At 43.9% G+C, this 15,141-nt stretch overlaps 2 protein-coding genes across 3 annotated transcripts in view; both read right to left on the reverse strand.

Annotated features, from left to right (window-relative positions):
* SPECC1L (sperm antigen with calponin homology and coiled-coil domains 1 like) overlaps positions 1-3,638 on the reverse strand; it is a 62,840-nt gene extending 59,202 nt beyond the window's left edge. The window contains exon 1 of one of the 2 annotated variants that reach the window (XM_064392546.1): positions 3,531-3,638. The gene's annotated coding sequence lies outside the window, so the exon portion shown is untranslated. Of the gene's footprint in view, positions 1-2,678; positions 2,759-3,530 lie in introns of those variants that run through there. The other variant, XM_064392547.1, reaches the window with a different exon arrangement.
* A 3,662-nt stretch (positions 3,639-7,300) lies between these two features.
* BCR (BCR activator of RhoGEF and GTPase) overlaps positions 7,301-15,141 on the reverse strand; it is a 98,904-nt gene continuing 91,063 nt past the window's right edge. Inside the window, exon 23 of the mRNA XM_064392545.1 lies at positions 7,301-14,545. Within this exon, the coding sequence (XP_064248615.1) occupies positions 14,456-14,545 (90 nt within the window). The 3' untranslated portion in view covers positions 7,301-14,455. The remainder of the gene's footprint in view (positions 14,546-15,141) is intronic.

The raw sequence follows: 15,141 nt of genomic DNA on the forward strand, positions 1-15,141 counted from the left end.
ACAAAGACAGCCAACATTCTAGCAGTGAGAAAAATTGAAGGAGCCTCTCCAGCACCAACCCTCACACAGCAAGGAAATTCTGCAGCCGAAGCTCCAAGAAGGCTCCATCTGCCAAAACCACTGCGTGCTTTTAATTAAGAACATCCACAGAAATGCATTAAGAAGAACACAGAAAGTTTCAGGGAGCAGTAAGAAAGCCAGCAGCCTGGCCATGCTTCCCACCCACCTCCCCAAAGGCAGAGCCCACAGAAAGTCATCACTCACTCCTGTACCTGTGCAGAGCATCTATCCCACGCTGGCCAAGTGACCAAAGAAAAGGAAATGCTTTTAGCATCCAAAATATACAAATACTTTCAGACTGATGTCATCAAATACATCACTTGAGTACTTCAACTCTACCTTAACTCTTTTTTACTGTTAAATACTACACGTTAGGTTCTCAGTTTATTTTCCTGAATAAAACTGCACATCTAACAGTTGCAGCTCACCTTGACTCCATGCTGGCACACAGTGATGGAAAATAAAATTTATGCAAGATTTATCTTTCAAAAATGTCAAACCAAGTTTTGAAGTAAGTAAAAACTTGTTATTTACTCTTCTGAAATTTTGCTTTAGTGGCTTTATAACCATTTAATATGCAATGAGTGACTTATTCTAATTTTTTTTTTTTTTTTTTGGGTACTGAAACCTCATGGATTGAAGCTCTTCAGAAAGTCTCCTTTCACCTAACTTCAGAATTTATCCTTGTGTTGTTCTTCCCTGCAATTTGGGAAGCTATTAGTTCTGCCACTGATTTGCAACACAGTGTCAGTTCTTTGCAAAACTGAAGTACCCCAAAAAGACCAAGATCAAAAGTTGTATGTCTGATGAAGATCAAAAGTTGTAGTGCCTTGTAGGTGTAGGACAGTAAAATCTTCTTTCCCAAAGAAAATCATGCACATATGTGTGAAAACTCTACTAATGAATTATTTATGTTTAAAGATAGAATCCTGTGATTGCTTCCAGGCTGCACTACTGCTAAGTACTCCAAATGGTGGCTTCTGTGATCATTGCAGTTGGAATAAGCTCAAAAGAAACAAGTAATAGGTTCCTTGTAACTAGTCTTGTAAGGCTACCATTATGTACATAAATCAGCTTCCAACTTTGCTCTTTCTCCCCTTTTCAGTATAAAGACCAAAAATAAGACTAAATAGGGTGATTTTTTAAGCCAGGAAGTACAAGCCTAACATTTCTTATGCTGTTTTCCCAATGAGCAATAGTGATTCAGTCCCATTAATAGCATTACACACTGCTAGAGCTGGATCCTTGTTGGCAAGACAGGCTCCAACACCACAAGGTCAAAAAAGAGCTTCTGAATTACATTAGTGAAAAATTTCCTAAGGAGTTTCCATAGCCTCCACCTACTGAGAATCTGTTTTCCTCCTTCATACCAACAGCAAAGCAAAAATGGCACAAATTTGACTTCACAATTTTAGTTCTAAGTATATATCTATCAATACAGAAAATGTTGACTGTACATCAGATTTATTTTGTACAATCAAATCTTTGCAGCATAAAAGTATCCATGTGCTTAGACAGAAAGTTCTAAAATTCAAGAAGCTTCAGCCCTGACATTTGCCACCTTTAACTGATGTCCAGGTGTGGCTCAGGAAAATGCCAGCTGGCCCAAGCAAGCCAAACCAATGCCCGTGCTGACAATGATGTGGCCAAGCACATGCCAGACCTCAGACCCAAATTGTCTTTGATTTCTCTCTCCATTGAGGGAAACCTTAGCTCCAGCCTGATGCAGAAGACACCTTTGGCAAATGCCTGGAAGGCCACAGAGATCACACCAGCCTAGAGCACAGAGAGAAAGGGAAAATTCCCTGGAGCTGCAAATCACAATAGCAGGAACAGTCCATGACACCTGGAAATCCCTGCACAGGTTTTCCCACTGCGATGTTCCACCTTCATCAGACTTTAATATAACAAACCCTCAAACAATCAAAGAGAGAAGACAGATCTTCACCGATGATCACACTAAAACACATGTCAACAATTCGCTTGAGCAGATAAAATACCTGGGAAAATGTGGGCTGCATTATCTAACTTGATGGCCCTTTATCTGACAGAAATAGAAAATTACGTTAAAATATTTGAGAGGTTTTATTCCCAATTATGTATCGTATTCAAAAAAAGAAAGAAAAAGACATGTTTCTTCAGACATACAAAAACATCTGAGAAATCAAGGGGCTTTTTCCTTACTTCACCTCGTTTACCAGCCTGGAATCTGGTTTTTCCATTAGCTGAAAGTGAAGTGGCAGTGTTACAAGAAACATGAGACTACTCCCGTCTCAGTTTCCCAGTTTTAATCTCAGACTATTTACAATGACCTTCTCTTTTCATTTCTGTTAGCAACTACCTAACAACACTCAACCAACTCAGGCTGGAGACAGAGAAGAAACTGCTTCTCTTCTTCTGAGCTACTACAGCACTATATGGTGATCCACAGTGTTAAAAGCAGCCAGTGGCTTTAATTTGCCTATCTTTCAGCAGCCAAAGTCCACACTATTAATGAAGCAGGAAGCAGCTCCAGAAGGTTTATGTTTGCTTTTGGGGTGAGCAGAGCTTGCACAGACTGTGCCCTTCAGCAGAACCCACGGCTCCTTAGAGCTTTTCTCAGCAGCAGAACCACTTACTTGACACATTTTCTGCTACAGGAGAACTGTGTTTTCCAGATCCCAGCACAGACAGACACTTCATGAGATCACAGATGCTGCTGTGGAGAGAAGGGTGCAGTTTGCTGAGCATCAGCACAGCACTGCATTGTTTTTCTCTCTAAAGAAAGACACAGTATACAGAACCCCTCAGAACAGGCTGGTGACTGGTTTTGGCCCAGCTGTAGGAACCTGCCTTCCTTCATCCCTAGTAATACGAGGTCATAACAGCCTTGAAAGGTAAAATAGTGATGAGGCACAGGATGGCAGACAGCAGGCACAAAACTGCAACTTGAAAGCTTTCAGCTCTAAAAAGGCAGAAACACCGCACTCGAAAGAAGCACGAGACCAGAACCCAGACAAAGGTGCTCCCGAACACGCCAAAACCCAGCTAGAAAGCTGCTGAACGCGGGCACGCCGCGCTTCTCCTCGGGGAGCTCCACACGCACCCGCCACCTCTCACAGCCACAGCCAGCAGCGTGAGGCGAACGATTCCACCGCGGGATGCAAATGCGGGCCAACCCCGCCAGCGGGGACCGGCGGCCGCTCCGCTCGCTCCCTGCCCGCGGGGCCAGCGCAGCGCGGGGGACGGGGAGGACGCGGCAGGCCGGGCGCAGGGGAGCCCGAGGCGGTGTCGCCGCCGCGGGGGGACAGCGCGGCCCCTCAGGGGGAGGCGGCGAGGAGGGGCCGAGCGCGGGGCTTCCCGCGGCCGCCGGGCGCTGCGGCCGGGGCGCGGGGCACAGGCCCTGCCGGAGCCTGCGCGCCCGCGGGCGACCCCCCGGCGGGCGGGCGGGGGTCGGGGCCGGGCTGTGCCCGCCGGCGCTCGGCGCTTACCGGGGCAGCCGCCGCCTCCTTCCCGCTGTTCCGCAGCCCCGGGTCCGGGGGCGCCGCGCGGGCCGGGCCGGCGGGAGCGGGCGGGGGGGGGGGGGGGGCGCGGAGGGGCGCGCGGAGGGGCGCGCGCGCGGCAGGGACCCCCTCCGCCCGCCTCCGCCCCGCCCCCTGGCGGCACCGCGCACGCGCCCGCGCCCGGGGGCCGTGAGGGGGAAAGGGCGGGGCGCGGGCACGGGCGGCGCGTGCGCGGCGCGGCCCCTCCCTCAGGGCGGCTCCTCCCTCAGGGCGGGGCCGCTCCGCACCTGAGGCTCCGGAGCGCGGGGTAGCGGCTAATGGGAGGGAGGAAAACACTCTGAGGTGGTACAGCCTGATAGCCTAACCCGTGTCCCAACACCACCAGGTCATCTAGAACTCCGCACCTGAGCCGCCGGAGCGCCAGGTAACGGCTGCAGGTACGGTGGAAAAGGCTCTGAGGTGCTAGAGACTGACCTGTGTCCCAACACCACCAGGTCATCTAGAACACGGCCGTGATGTGAGCACCACGCTCAGTCTTTCCTCAAACACCTCCCGGCACGGTGACTCCATCGCCTCCCAGAGCAGCCGGCTCCCATGTCTGGTTAACCTTTCTGTGGAGAAATTACTCCTCACGTCCAACCTAGACCTCCCCTGGCGCAGTTTGAGGTCGGTTCCTCTCATCCTTGTTGCCGGGAGCAGACCCCGACCCCTCAGGGCCGCATCCCCGTCAGGAAGGTGTGGAGGGACAGAAGGTGCCCCCGAGCCTCCTTTTCTCCAGGCCGAGCCCCCAGCTCCCTCAGCCGCTCCTCATCACACCTGTGCTCCAGACCCTTCCCCAGCTCCGCTGCCGAGGGTGGCAACAGCCCCGGCCCAGGGCCTGCATCTAGGACTGGTGAAAAAATAAATTAATTTCTGGGGGTTTTGGGGCCGAGGAACAAGCATGCATATTTTAAGTTTTGGCGCCAAGTGCACACAGTGCAGGAGATGTAAGTGTGAGTGGGGGAGCTGTGGGTCTTGTAAACCTGTGCCTTGCTGTCCGGATCTATAATTGCAGCTTTTCATTCGAGTGAGAAGGAGATGTTTAAATGTGTGTCCTGGCTTTAATGGGCAAAGTTTTCTTCATTGTTCAGCACAAACCCAAAGTATAGTCTGTACTAGCCACTTCGAAGAAAATTAACTTACCCCAGCCAAAAGCAGCACATTGTGGTAGGAAATAGATTTGCCTTCTTTTAGGTGACAAGAACTCACATGCACACAAGCGTTCAGAGTCTGAGCTCCCTTCAAATGCACTAAACTAAGCTCAGCTTTGTAGCCCATCACTGTGCAGGATGTTTGACTTGTCATGAATAACCAGCAACTGGAGTTAATAACCCCAAATTGCAGCGTGGGTGCTTGGGTGGGAGGTACAGCAGAGTTTGTATTTACAGACACTGTCTGGGAAATGCTGTGAACACAGTAATGAAGAAAATGTGCTGATTTGACACATTCCTGTAAAAGTTTCCATCTATTCAGGCTAAAGCTTCTCTCCTAACTCAGCTGTTTTAGCAAAAGAAACATTTCAGTGTAAGACTGAGTTGCATGTTCTCTCCCTTGAGGTACATTCCTTCCTAGAATTCATAGGAATAGAATCCACAGGAATATGGAATTTGTAGGTTGCAGACTGGTAGGGCAAGCATGATTTACAGTTTCCTCATTATCTTTGGTGAAGTTAAATTTTTTATATTATAAATCAAAGTAAATTATATCTCTATCACATCAGAATTCCTTTTAAAACTGGCAGGATGTGTGCTGCCAGATATTGCAACATCGTTTGATTTAGGTGGTGGGAAAATTTTTCTGTTTGTGTGTCTTACAAAGCCAATTTCATTGAGATGCCCTAACCTGCACATTTCTGTGTCACTCCACCTCTCCTGCCTGGTGGGAACTCCCCTGGCAGGCAGTGCACAGACATGGTTTTGACAGTGAAATGCTCCTGTATGCCTCAGTAATAATCCTGCTGTTTATCTATTTATTTCCCTACACTATGGCCAATGTCATTCTGCTACATTTTCTGCTCCATGATACCTTCAGCAAAATGTTGTCCTGTTTCTACCTTTGGATTGATTTTTAAGTTATCAGCTAAAAAATGGCATTTCGATGGCACTACTTGTGTGTTAAGGATGTGAAAAGTGGCGGCATTTGTTTTGAACAATGTGTTTCTCACGGTAGCCCACAAAGGGCTCAGCTTTCTGTTTTGCAGCAGGAAGCAGCCGCTCAGCTCAGTGAATTAATGGACAAGCTGCTAGCTGACAGTGCACATGCCTTGGATCTTGGTTCTGGAACTTAAAAGGTCGCTGAAAAAAATGCGTTAAATGGCAGTATTGTGTGCTGTAACGTGTGCGAGAGTGGTTCAGCTGTCTGCTGGGAGAGCTCTCTCATTGTGGTCAGTTAGCCTGCCCTGTAGGATTACAGAATCTCCATAACTGGAGGCTTCTAACAAAGAGCACACAAATGCCTCTCGGAGCCAGGACGGCTGATCTGCCTCTCACTGACAGCTGCATCCCGCAGCCTCAGGGGAGCTGCAGCCCCTGGGCAGCCTGTCCAAGCCTCGGGCTGTCTGCAAAATGGAGAGGCACCTGCTCAGGTGGAGCAGTTTGCACCGAGCATCCGTGGTTATTGTACTCATGTTCTTTCTGTCCTGCTCCAGCCTTAGGTTCCAGGTGCCGCAGCTGTGTGCCGGCTGCTTTGCTCAGGCCTGCACCAGGCTCACCCGGGGAAAAGCATCCAGGAGGAGTGGCTGGGATGCTCCAGGCCGGCAGTCAGTGGAGAGCTGGACACGGTGGGAGCTGGTTTGGGTGCAGAGTGCCTGCTGCAGGACACGGTCCCTTCCAGGCTCATCCAGGGGCTGCTGTTCCACGTGGCTGCCCTTCAAGGGCTCACTTTCTGGGAGAGGGAGAAGCATTTGGCAGAATTCCACACTGAAGCTATTGGGAAACTATTTTGTATTATACAGCCACACCACTGGTCAGAAGTATTCATAAGTCATTGAGTTTCCCCTTTGTTCAGTTCAGGAGTAAGCATGATAGTGTAGTTTTAAACACTGCAGTCATTTAGTTACATTTATCTACTTCCAATGTTGCAATGGAACCTTGTAATCTTTGTGATCCACGCTTAATGAAATGGGCTAGAGAGCTTTCAAGCAAGTATCTTTTTATTGTAGAAAGGTTTATATATTATATTAAATTTGGACTATATTCAAACATAAATGTACTTTAATTACATTAATAATTTAAACAATGTTTAAATAAAGCACCAAGTTAACTGGATTTAAATAACTGATTCAGTTTCCACACTGATTCCTACAAAATCCCACTAATTTCATGCAGTGTTTGCAGAACTGGAGGCCAGAGCTGATTTCTTAGTAAACACTAACTACAGTTCAAGTGCTCTGCACACAAGGGGAAAGTCTGAGACAGGCTGGGTTTTGAAGCAGAACTCCTACAAAAGGATTCATACAGACCTGAATATGGACTGGGTTGCTCAGCTATTCCTCTACCTTCCATGTAAACTATTTCCACACATTCAAGTTGTTTCAGTTAGTTCTCTGTACTAACCTCTAGATTTTAGGTGATACAGCTTTTACCTTGTAAAACAAGAAACAGCTTTTCTTTTGAAACAGCTGTGTTAAATTCCCAGCAAATTCAGCTGAATGCAATCCACACATTCAGTGTAATGTAGGCCCACTTTTATCTAAATAAGACCAAAAGAACCTGACAACATAGATACAGGAGATTTTATTTAACATTGTGTACAAAGAAAGGCTACAAATGCCTTAAGACATTTTTCCCCCAAATACAGTTCTTGGATCCCTTTTTCATACCACTTTTCTCAGAAAGTTTAAAAAAAAATCCAGAATGACAATTTTTCCCTTTCCCCTTCCCTTTGGGCCTAAACTGAGAGATGTTTAGCAGTATGGTTTCAACACCTTTCCATATTAAACTATTAGGATTAGGTTTTCTTTCCCCGAGACTGAACACTATGAGATACTGAAGCACTACCAACAGCAGGATAAAATGTCAAAAACTGACTCCCTAACATAGTAGTGCTTAAAATATTGCCAACAGTATTAGCTCTGATGAAACCCAAAATTATCCAAACAATAACAAGTTGTTTGTCTTCTACATCTGATAATTTAGGACTAATTATATAATTTAATTGTATTTATATTTAAATAAATAGTCTTAACTCCTTTCCTTGGAATTCTTCATGGATTATAAACACTTATAATACTAGAGATAAGAACAAACTACACAACTTACATAGGCAAGAGAAGGCTGAGTTGTTTTGATTTGGTTTTTTTGCTGGACAGACACAGAAAGGACAACATTTCAGTGTCCTGTTGTGAGATCATTTTAAATTCACTATTTCATTGTGATGCTTTTCAGCTATCCCAACACAACAGTTCCTTACTCTCTTTTTGCTACCTTGGTAATCACTCTTATGACTCCTGAAACATTGGTCCCTGCATAGCTAAGATTTATCCAGGATTCTGCAAGTTTTGCATGTGACTGTGAAACCCAAGACAAGACTTTTTTTAGGCTGTAAGAAGCAGTAAAAAGGCAGGGAATAGAAAAGGCTCTTGTGGAGAAATGACCTTTTGCTATAGCAGCTTTTACATTACCACCTACTACATATGAAGTAGGTTTTAGATACAGATTGGTTTTCAGCTATTTGTGTAATCCCAAATTAGCATTGCCCCTGTTTCTCCCAAAACTGGGACTAAAATAGAGAAATTTTGAGCTACTGCAGATCAGCAATTGATCACTTGGTTGGGTGCAGTAAGAAGGAACTCACAGCTGCTTCCAGAGCCTCACCAAACTGGCCCAGGGGAGATGGGAGCACCCAAGCAGCAGCCAGGCCTCTGCTCACTGCTGGGCTGGGCCTGCTGTGACCCTGCCTGGGGTCGTCTCCAGGAAGCTGCTGGAGTCTCCTTGCAGGCAGGAAGCTGTTTTGTACACAAGCCTGCCCTTTTGTACATCCACAGGGCTACAAAATGCCGTGTGGTATAAATCATTCTGCAGATTAGAAAAACAGCTCTTCTGTAGAATGTCTCAGAGTCTCAGAACATCCTACCACAGAGGAAAAGACCACAGCAGTTACACAAGCAAAAGCTCTAGCACAAAATAAAACTTTCTCTATTCTGGTGAACCTTTTTTGACAAGAGGATTTGAACATGACTGTTATTAAGAAGCAGTAGAGCAAACACTTCTGCTAGGCTTGAGCACTCTGTAATTATATTAATTCCCAAATATGCTTGAACAGCTGTAAATAATAGAATTTTACACAGCCCGGTGTGAGCCCTGAACTTTAGCACTACCTGGTTCACTCTGCACAAGAAGACTGGAAATATTTTAATTATCTCCAGGGCTCTGCTCCGTAGCTCTGCTCCAAACTGAATCTCTCAGTGTGGTATTTGCTACAGTGCAGGAAGATGTGAAGTGGTTCTGTTGGGAAAGGAAGGACCTGTCTTACTGTGAGGTGAAACATGGCAGCAGGAAAAAAACGATGTAAAAACCTCTGCATGTTTTGCAGTGGTCTCCAGCAATGTCACTGTAAGATGGTAACGCAAGAGACTCAACAGTGGGGTAATTTAATAATTTTATAATTCTCAAAAAGAGCATTTATGAATTTGCTTGACCTGAGAGGCATAAATCTAATGATGTGGTCACAGAAGGGAGACTCGAGGCAACACATACACTCAGGTTTGCTTTGGTCCTACTGCCCCAACACTTCTGTCATTACAGCTGTTGTGGCACTTTATCCTGGCAGCCCAAAAACAGACTTGTAGCTTAAACAATAGTCCAACTTTGTGGTTCTAGGAGTTTAGGAGCTTCTTCTTCCTTGTGGTGGTTTCACCTAGTTTAACAAACAGGTGCTATAGCTGATGCCTCAGGGAGAAATGGTAGAGAACAACTGATAAACTTTGTTTTCTTAGCACCAAACTGTGAATGTTCACTAGCAAGAAAGAGGGGTCGAGGCACATCAGAACTCTGAGGCTGCTGTAGCTAAATTCCTGGCACTCCCATGTTCATGTTTATTTACTGGCAAGAGAGCCTTTGCTCAGTTATCTAGGGCATGAGCCACATTCTGTAACTCAAAATGAGAGCCTCATTCTAGTCCCAAGCAACATGACCTTGAGCAATTCCTAATTCTGCTTCCCCTTTCCCTTTGTGATGGTTTCATTCCCTAATGATTGTTAAGGAACAGTCTATTAACTACAAGTGCTTCCTTTATAGCTTCTGCTGATTTTAAGGGCAATCCATGGATTTAATTCTCTTCAATTAGAAAGCTCACAGAACACACATGAACATTTATTTAATCCTAGTTCCAAATGGAGAATTGCTAATACTAGTCCTAGGCTCCAGTATCTCAATTGTACAGTCCTGTGTTAAAGGAAGGGAATGGCACCATGTTTATTTTTCACTAATGGTGGTAGGACAGTCTACAAAGAAAAACATCCCTGCAGCAGAAATTTAAGAGGGCATAAACAAGTTACTATCTATGAGAATTTGATTAATTTGACTGTATTGAGGAACTGCCCTTTCAGATTTTTCTTCTTCAAGGAACAGAAGCAAATCCCCCCCAGGTTCCTGGACAAATGTGTTGGTCTTCTGTTATTACAAGTCCCTGTCATCTTGAATTAAGTAAAAAGAGAAAGGGGAAGACCTTTTCTTAAAAATTTCCCATTTTATACTAAAACTTCCATAAGAAGAATGCCACATCTGGTAAAATTATCCCAGTAGGTGACCAAGCACTGAAACAAAAGGATTACCTAGTGAGGAATTGGAGAAGGTTGGGGTTTTGCCATCAGCCTTTAAACATTTCTAAAACCACACTGGTCAGTTTACATTTCATACACACTTGAAAGAATGGCACATGAAGGTAAATGAACACATTGTGATGCCTTCCAGTGTTACACAGGTGACAAACTAATCTGGAGATCCAGGTCTGCCTTAAGGAACAGTCCCCTTGTTCAAATAAACTCATAGAAAACAAACAGGAACAACCATAAAACAGTTTTAAACAGGTAAAACTCATGAACTGCAAAAATCCTGCACCTCCCATAAATGTTCTGTCTGGTTCCACCACCCCATGGCCAACCCCACGAGGGCCGCGTGGTTCCGGACGATTCCGCGTGCGCGCGACGGCGCCAGAGCCGAGGCGGGCAGTGGCACTGGCAAGGAAGGGCACCCCACTGCTGGATTCTGCCCTTAGCTATACACTGAAAAATAGCAGCATTAAAATACAGCCTGAAATAGCTTAGCTACTACCTCAACTTGTTAAAAATGTGCAAGAATAAAGAACACCAGCAGCATTTGAATGGATGTATTTCAGTTTGGTTTCTGACACTTCCCTCCCACACAAAGCATACACAAACACAAAGCTGACTCTGAGCTAGTAGCTGTTATTTCTTGTCCATCTTTGAAAACTTTTCCCTTCATTTACTTAACTATTTAAAATTGTACTTAAAAACCTATTCAGTGTTAAAAAACCCATAAGAATTTTAAGGTAGTTTCTCAATGCCAAGAAACTGATGCTTATTCCCCTCCTTAAACTGGAGAGACACAGACTATCATCATCACCTGAATTCCTTTAGCTGAAAATTTAAACATTTCAGATTCCTGTTCCTGAAAGCAACATTTGTAGAAAAGTCTCTCCAATACATTAGAAACTGAAGGAGCAAAATCTCCCAGTACACACATAAAGGGTAACTTCTTGCTAGTTTGCTCTCATGTTGTTTATATTGTACCTTTTAACATAGAAAATTAAAGAGTTCCATTTTCTGACACAACTCACAAGGGAATGTATAAGAGGAGAAATCAGAAGTCCTTTTCTAAAGCCAAGTTTTGCATTTCCCTTTTTGTTTAAGTATGATAAGGCTTATTAAAAAAATAAAATTAAAATAAAAGCCAAAACACAAAAAACCCCCTCCAAACAAACAAAAACCCCAACGAACATCCCTGGGAAAAAAAGACATAAAAGCTTTTGGAAATACTTAATTTCTGAAAACATAAGACTACTGGAAAAAAAATGAATTGCAAAATTAAAGGAAATTCAAGAAATCAATTCTCGTATTTCAAATCAGTCCATTATTTCATCATCAGCAATATGATCCACTATCTTTTCCAGCCCAAAATTACCAGCTTTGGGGAAAACATATTCATACTTAACAGAAATAATTAATGGGTTAAGTTAAATTAACTTTTTTTCCCTGATCCACATGCCTGCATGTTAGATAACATTACATTAGAACTGAGCATTGTAATGAGAGACTGACAGCAACAACCTGTCACAGTAACCAAAGCAAAAGCAATTTTCTCATGGTTACATACTATAGATCAGTAATCTAATATTAAAATTAACTTCCTATATAAATAAAAATCAAACAGTTGGGCAAAAGTAAATTGGCACAGTCATTATGGTATTACTTTCCAGTTTCAACACTGCAAGGAGCAGCCACAGATTGCAAACACCAAAGGAAAAGGCTATCACCCAGCACCAGGTGTAGCTCGGGTTTTCTCCCTTTCCCATGAAATCATCAGCAGTGCTCCTGCCTCAGCTCCATCCCCCCAGGTGGGAGCAGGCAGGAGTGCAAGGATTGCTGTGGAGCTGCTGGGGAAAAGGGAGAACAAATACAGAGAAACAAACACACAGAATGCTTTACTGCTCTGCACGACATGGCTCAAGTCAATGGTTTTTCAGGATTGTGACCAATTTTTACCTTCAAACAGGCAAAAAATGAATATAAAAATTTAAAAAATCAAAATCTTAAGCCTTCAAGTTTCCTTGCCTTCATTCCCTCCCTCCCCCAAAAAGCACCTCCTGCTCCAGACAGTTTTTTCTTTTTTGCGGGTTCAGAAGTTGGAATGTCGTGGAAATACATACAAGAGAGAAGGAATTTCTAGTTGTACATTACATTACAAAGAGGTTTGCTCCCAGACCTAAGGAGGGAGGGATACTAAGCAATATTAAATTCCTATAAGAATCCTTACAAAGCATGCAAAATATTGATATACTCACAAAATTGAAATTTATATTTGTTCCTTTCTGATTTCGCAACTTCACAGTACAATAATTTCTAATATTCTGCAGCAGTCAGAATTACAGTGACTACAAAATCATTTCCCTTTAATTTTTTTTTCTATTTGCTTGAAACACTCCTTTGCTATGTTTTTAAATTGAGAGTTTGCAGATCACCCAGCAGAAAATGTGCAATTCATCACAAGAGGAGTTGCTTTCTGTGTCATTTTTCCCTGCAAATGATGTTGACAGCCTGACCCTACCAATTTTTCAACATCTGTCCCTCCCTCCCTCCTCCCCTTTTGTGCCAATTCCTTCCCTTGTCTTCCAGCTGTACTTTTGGCCAGGATGATGATGGACAGATGCCACTCAATGGATGCTGCATACTGGGTAGGAGTAGTGGGGGCTGGAATAGTTCAGGACAATGGCATCGCTCCCACCCCCAGGATGTTTGGCACAACTGCTGCAGAGCCAGAATGCTGGCTCTGGATACCCAGCAATTAGATTCTGCAGTTTCAATTCCCTGGACAAATACTGCTGCCTTCTCCACCCCTGTAGCTTCAACTGATTTAGGGAGGGAAATACAAAATTGGTGTTTGGCCAGACCTTTTGTACTGCTAGATGGAGTTCCGCAGAAATTTCTCCACTGCTCTTAATTAAAACAGAGTTGGAATTTCTGGAGAATCCACAATGCATGCTACTTGCTAGATTGTCCATAAAGTACATTCTGGCATTTTTTCAGAGCATTTGTATCTATCAGAAAAAGACTCTTGTAGAAACAATGTACAAAGCCTCCAAAAATTCAAGTATCAAAAAAAAAGATGTTCTGATAAAAGTCTGGAGTAAGCAGCCAGCCAAACTGAGAGCCATTGATTATTTTTTTTTAATCCACAAATTCTTCAATTACTTTTGCAGAGATAATGTGTTTTCTTTGGAGTGTTGGGTATTAATAGTCTTCCCAATTAATTTTCATTAAGTTTGGTGGGGTCTAAAGAATTTAGCAATCCTTCCTGGATAATATTGCCCCTGCTTTTATAAGCAAACAAACAACAGAATAACTGACTGTTATCCTCCCTGCCTCTCTTTAATTTGCTGTATTTATTTATTTAATTTTGTTGAGTCTCTCTCAACCCAACAAAACCAATCAGAAGTGCAACATAGGCAAGAGCAGGGCATCTCCATCCCCGGGGTGTACAAAAATTTCTATGGGAAGGGCTGGGAGAGCCAAAAAAACCATACAAACAAAATAAAAAACCCAGCCCCCAACCAGACAACAGTTCTAGCTATACATTAAACTCTTTGATTTCTTTAGAACCATATTCAAATCAAGACTTGAATTTATGTGGAGAGAAATTTAGATCCCAGACCCTTCTCTTCTCCTTCCTCTTGCAAAGCAATGCTATTTTTTGTGGCCTCAAACAGTACTTGAAAAACAGCAGTTATTAAAGACACAGTTGTGATATATCCTTTAACGCCCCCTCTCCCAAAAAGGGGTATCCTATCAAGTGGTCCAGTAGAAATCTTGAAGTTTCTTTATGATAAATTAAATCCATAAAATGAGGAATACCTTCTGTCACATTCCTAACAAGAATAATCACCACATTCTGTGGTGCATTTGTCCAAGTGTCTATTGCTCCTTCTAGTGGAGGTTCCGCACAGCTCCATCTCCGGTTAGTTCTGGTTCTACCAGCACAAGGAGGTTTTTCTCCATCCTCTCCAGCTTGTCTCTGGTTAACAAACTGCAGGAGCACTGAGAGCCAGAATTCCCCAGCACAGGAAACACCAGTCATCTTTTCCCCAGGGTGACAGAGTTATGCCAAGAGCAGTTTGTGTCCTGTTGGTACCGCAGGCACCTACACCTCTGTAGAAAAGAGAATGCTTTGCCTCTTGCTGTCTGGGGTAGGGATAGTCTCTAGCTGCAGGAAGTACAGAAGAACTTGAACCTGCAAAGAGAAATGACAAGGTAATACTAAAGCCCTGTAAAAATTCATTCTCATCCTGGCTATGTGAGAGCTGGTGACACAGCTCTCTCTGGGACATCTAGCAGCTGTGTATTTAATATGCTGTATAACAGCAGTAGAAATAGTAGAACTTGACATGCTTCAGAGACTCTTTTTAGATTCCAGGTGGAAAAATCATGCTGGTGGTTCCAGTACTCAAAAATTTGCCATTACTCAACAGAGAAATACAAACCAGTCTGACTCAGTGACACAGGTTCTGTGCTCCAATCCTCTGCCTTCAAAAGCAGCAGTGGCCAAATCATTTTGTTGTGCATCAGTGAAGGTGATTTAAGTGCTGAGGAGCATTGTGGAAACACTGCCAATTCTTTTATCCCAGGCCAGCAGCATGGTGCAGGGACACAGCTCCCCAAAAACTCTTCCCATGCACAAGCACACAGAGGATGCACACACAGACACTCCTTCATGAAAAGCTGTGTTTCTACAGATGCAAATTGACCTGCCTGAAGGAACACTGTTCTACAGACAGGCTAAAATGTCTGTGTGAGGGCAAAAGTTGTTTTATGTTTACCAAAAAAATG

The sequence above is a fragment of the Passer domesticus genome, chromosome 17, assembly GCF_036417665.1.
Source record: "Passer domesticus isolate bPasDom1 chromosome 17, bPasDom1.hap1, whole genome shotgun sequence".
Taxonomy (NCBI): domain Eukaryota; kingdom Metazoa; phylum Chordata; class Aves; order Passeriformes; family Passeridae; genus Passer; species Passer domesticus.